Genomic DNA, 3843 nt, shown 5'->3' on the forward strand with positions numbered 1-3843 from the left:
TTTTAAAGTATTTATATTGGTGGTTTCTCATCTCATCTGTAGAAAAATCAAACTAAAAAATTAGAATTAAATATATGAATGATAAGGTGTAATGTACCTTTAACGAAAAATCTGTACACACCTTTGATATAATTATTTTATTTGTACAGCGTACAATAACGATTTACATTTTTTATAAAAACAAATGAGTGCAAATTTAGGTAGATAGGGTGAAAATAACGCGGGAAAAAATTGCAATATAATAATGGGATTTGTATAATTTAAACATCGATAACATAGTGACAACATAGTGTTTATAACAGTTACTATAATACAATTATACAGGGCCATCGTAAAGTTTAGTTGGAACTGGAACAACTTAAAGCATGGGGCCTATCTAGCGGCAAACCAAGGGAGGTTATGGGGTCTTGACCCACGCCAATAAATAAAATACAATTGGTTTCAATAAAATATTAGAAATTCACACATTTTATTTTAACTGCGTATTTAGAATACACATAATCAAAATTCAGAGATTCCACGTGATTTGTTGGAAAACTGCATAGCTTTAATTATAAGTATGTAATTTAATATCGGTTTCTTCATTGTACAAATTCTTACGTCTTGAGTTATTTAAATAGTTACAACCACAGAATGTACTTCAACAACAGTCAATATTCAATATTTTATATTGTTATGGGAGGAATACCATGGTTGATGTTATTGTTTAAATCTGTCGTTGTCGCGGCAGGTTCACGACGATACCGCGCTACATTATGGCACTAATAATCAACAATTTATTATTCTTAATAAAATATCTATTTTAATCAATGCGCGCCGCATTTTTAGGGATTATCATTAATTGTAATTTATAAGTACTTTTTGTGCAAACGCTATTACGTGAATAAAAAAAAAAAAAAAATTATTTGTAACTAATTTGTATAACTTAATTATTTGTAAAATATTAATAACAACGTACATACTTACTTTTTAATTTAGCCCTTGAAAGACATGGAAGTATTAGGGGAATACTCTATACTTACTTACGCGGATGACATCGTGGTAATGGGTAATACACGCATTGAGGTAACCACAAAAACTGACGATCTACTTAAAGCTGCCAAATATATGAGCCTTAAAGTTAACCAAGAAAAAACAAAATACATGGTCGTCAACAGAGAAAATGAGTTGGTAGCTGATCTAAATTTCGGGGAGTATACTTTTCAAGCGGTAAACGATTTCAAATACTTAGGTACCAACATAAATAAGAACAACAATATGCATAATGAAATAAAATTAAGAATCTCAGCAGTCAATAAAGGTTTTTTTGCATTAGTGAAACTATTTAAATCTAAACTCCCATCTAAAAGATCAACCTATACCTGAGCTACTTACGCCCAGTCCTTGCGTATGGTTGCGAAACGTGGTCGGTGACAAAAGGAGACAAAGAGAAACTGCTAATCTTCGAAAGGAAAATACTCCGCAGAATCTATGGTCCTATCTACGAAAATGGAGATTATCGAATAAGAACAAATGGGGAAATATACCAGCTATTCGAAAAACCAAATATAAAAGCATTCATTAGAAGCAAGAGACTCGAATGGGCTGGGTACTTATGGAAAGAGAATGGCATATGCAAGCAAGTTCTGACGGGCAAAATCAATGGTAGAAGACCCAGAGGCCGCCCCAGACATAGATGGATGGACACTATTAAGTCAGACCTAGCAAAGATCGCACCAGTAACAGAACTAGCAGGAAGTGAAAAGTGAAAATAGAGAGAAGTTGTGGAAGCAGCGAAGGCCCTGAATGGGCTATAAAAGCTAAAAAAAAAAAAAATAACAACGTACAACTTGAAACTTAGCTTGGTCTACCAAATTTAACAAAAAAAGCAATGGATGTTGTGACCACAAAAAGTTTGGGGCCTGGGGCAAAATAGTCCTAATGCCCCCCCCTCTCGACGGTTCTGCAATTATATAATAATATTTCTATAGGTTTCGAAGTGGTTATAATACCGGTACACGTAACCGATGGGTACTCGGGTTGATAATTCGTTTTTAAAATTTGGCGCTTATTCCATGACCTGAACCTGGCAGTACTATCATAAGATTCTTGTACCACTATCAGCGTTTTTGTAGGTTATGTAACAAAGGCAAGGCATCAGCAAAATCAATTATTTTAAAAAACTAACACAATATTACAAATTTTCACAAACGGACCACATAACTAGGTACAATTATTGCGTACAAACTCTTTTCTACTGATTATTTTCTAATAAAACAACGATCTCAGCACGCAACGGCATTTACATTTCCTGTACCGAGATTCCAATTGGTGGTCGGTTTTTCTATTGACCATGTCGGCTCAATGTGAGAAAGTAAACTCCACTAGTCAAGCATTCGAGTTTAGTTCAAAATTAAAGCTGCTGCGGTCCAACGACCAGGTCCGGGAACTACAGACCATACTTAGGGACAAGTAAGTTTGTGGTACCGTTACGAATGCATATGTAGAACTAAGCTTTCGTACGGTACACAGGAACACGAGTCGGACTGATTTCAAATTTTATGCTGACCGCTTAATTCGGCTGGTCATTGAGGAAAGCTTGAACCAGTTGCCATTTGATAGCTGTATGATAATGACACCGACCGGTAATTACTACAAAGGTACTAAATACCAACGAGGTAACTGTGGTGTGAGTATTGTTCGTAGTGGAGAAGCTATGGAACAGGTAATAAATTAACCATAATACTATTTGAGTATTGTTAATTCATTATTTTCTTGTTCTTAGGGGCTACGAGACTGTTGTCGATCAATACGCATTGGTAAAATATTGGTTGAATCTGACTCGGATACTCATGAAGCCCGCGTAGTATATGCAAAGTTTCCCCATGACATAGCCGATAGGAAAGTCCTGTTAATGTATCCAATTATGAGTAAATAATTTCTAAATTACCAATGAATTACACAATGTACATGATTTTAATCTATTTGTAGGTACAGGTAATACTGTTATTAAAGCAGTTAATGTGCTTAAGGAACACCGAGTCACAGAAGATAATATTATTCTATCAAACTTATTCACTACACCTATTGCTGCTCAAACTATTACCACAGCATTCCCATTGGTTTGTTTTAGTTATCAATTATAAATATTATTGCTAACCTTATATTTATGATATTATGTTTTGTATTTAGATGACTATATTAACATCAGAACTATATCATATTGCACCAAACCATTTTGGCCAAAAATATTTTGGTACAGACTAAGTATATTATGCAATACTTAATGTATAATTGATATTTGCACAAGATGTCCAGTAAGCATAATTTGTACCATGCAAATTGTAATGTGACTAATTGATATATACTAGAATAATATAACTTTATTTAAAGAAATGTTCAATCTGTCAATTTTAATCATAAGATTTGATTTACAATTTCTCTTACCCTTTTTTCAATAAAATTGGTTATTGTTATTTATTACTTTAATAATTAATTATTATTTTATTTTATGAACTTTTATATTTCGACTGAAATGTATTGAAACTGTTAATTTATTGTATATAATTTGAATAAATGATTTGATTTTAATGTTTTTTTTAATTTTTGAACAAAAATAATACATTTTTTAGTTGTTATTGTATTAAATATGGTACTGTAAAATATATAGTAAGTTGTGGTTGTAGTGGATATTTATCATTGAAACAACCTAATTTTAATAATTTGATTTATTATTCTGAATTTTTCACTTTATAATATTACAAAATTAAATAATTTTATTTAATTTTGAAATTATTATGTGTTAAACATATTAATTTATTAAGCTTAGTACATACTTAAAAATAAAATTATATGTTTATAATT

At 31.7% G+C, this 3843-nt stretch overlaps 1 protein-coding gene across 2 annotated transcripts; it reads left to right on the forward strand.

Annotated features, from left to right (window-relative positions):
- The first annotated feature begins 2123 nt into the window (after positions 1-2123).
- LOC112686070 (uracil phosphoribosyltransferase homolog) lies at positions 2124-3447 on the forward strand. 2 transcript variants are annotated; one of them, XM_025558189.1, is made up of 6 exons: positions 2124-2206; positions 2269-2451; positions 2512-2704; positions 2765-2909; positions 2971-3101; positions 3172-3447. In XM_025558189.1, the coding sequence occupies exons 2-6, from the start codon at positions 2333-2335 to the stop codon at positions 3244-3246; spliced, it is 663 nt and encodes a 220-aa protein (XP_025413974.1). In that variant the 5' UTR covers positions 2124-2206; positions 2269-2332; the 3' UTR covers positions 3247-3447. The 2 variants fall into 2 exon arrangements, with proteins under 2 accessions (XP_025413974.1, XP_025413973.1); XM_025558188.1 differs by having other exon boundaries at positions 2126-2451; positions 3172-3446.
- The last annotated feature ends 396 nt before the right edge of the window (positions 3448-3843 follow it).

The sequence above is a fragment of the Sipha flava genome, unplaced genomic scaffold, assembly GCF_003268045.1.
Source record: "Sipha flava isolate LNK unplaced genomic scaffold, YSA_version1 2_pilon_pilon, whole genome shotgun sequence".
NCBI lineage: Eukaryota > Metazoa > Arthropoda > Insecta > Hemiptera > Aphididae > Sipha > Sipha flava.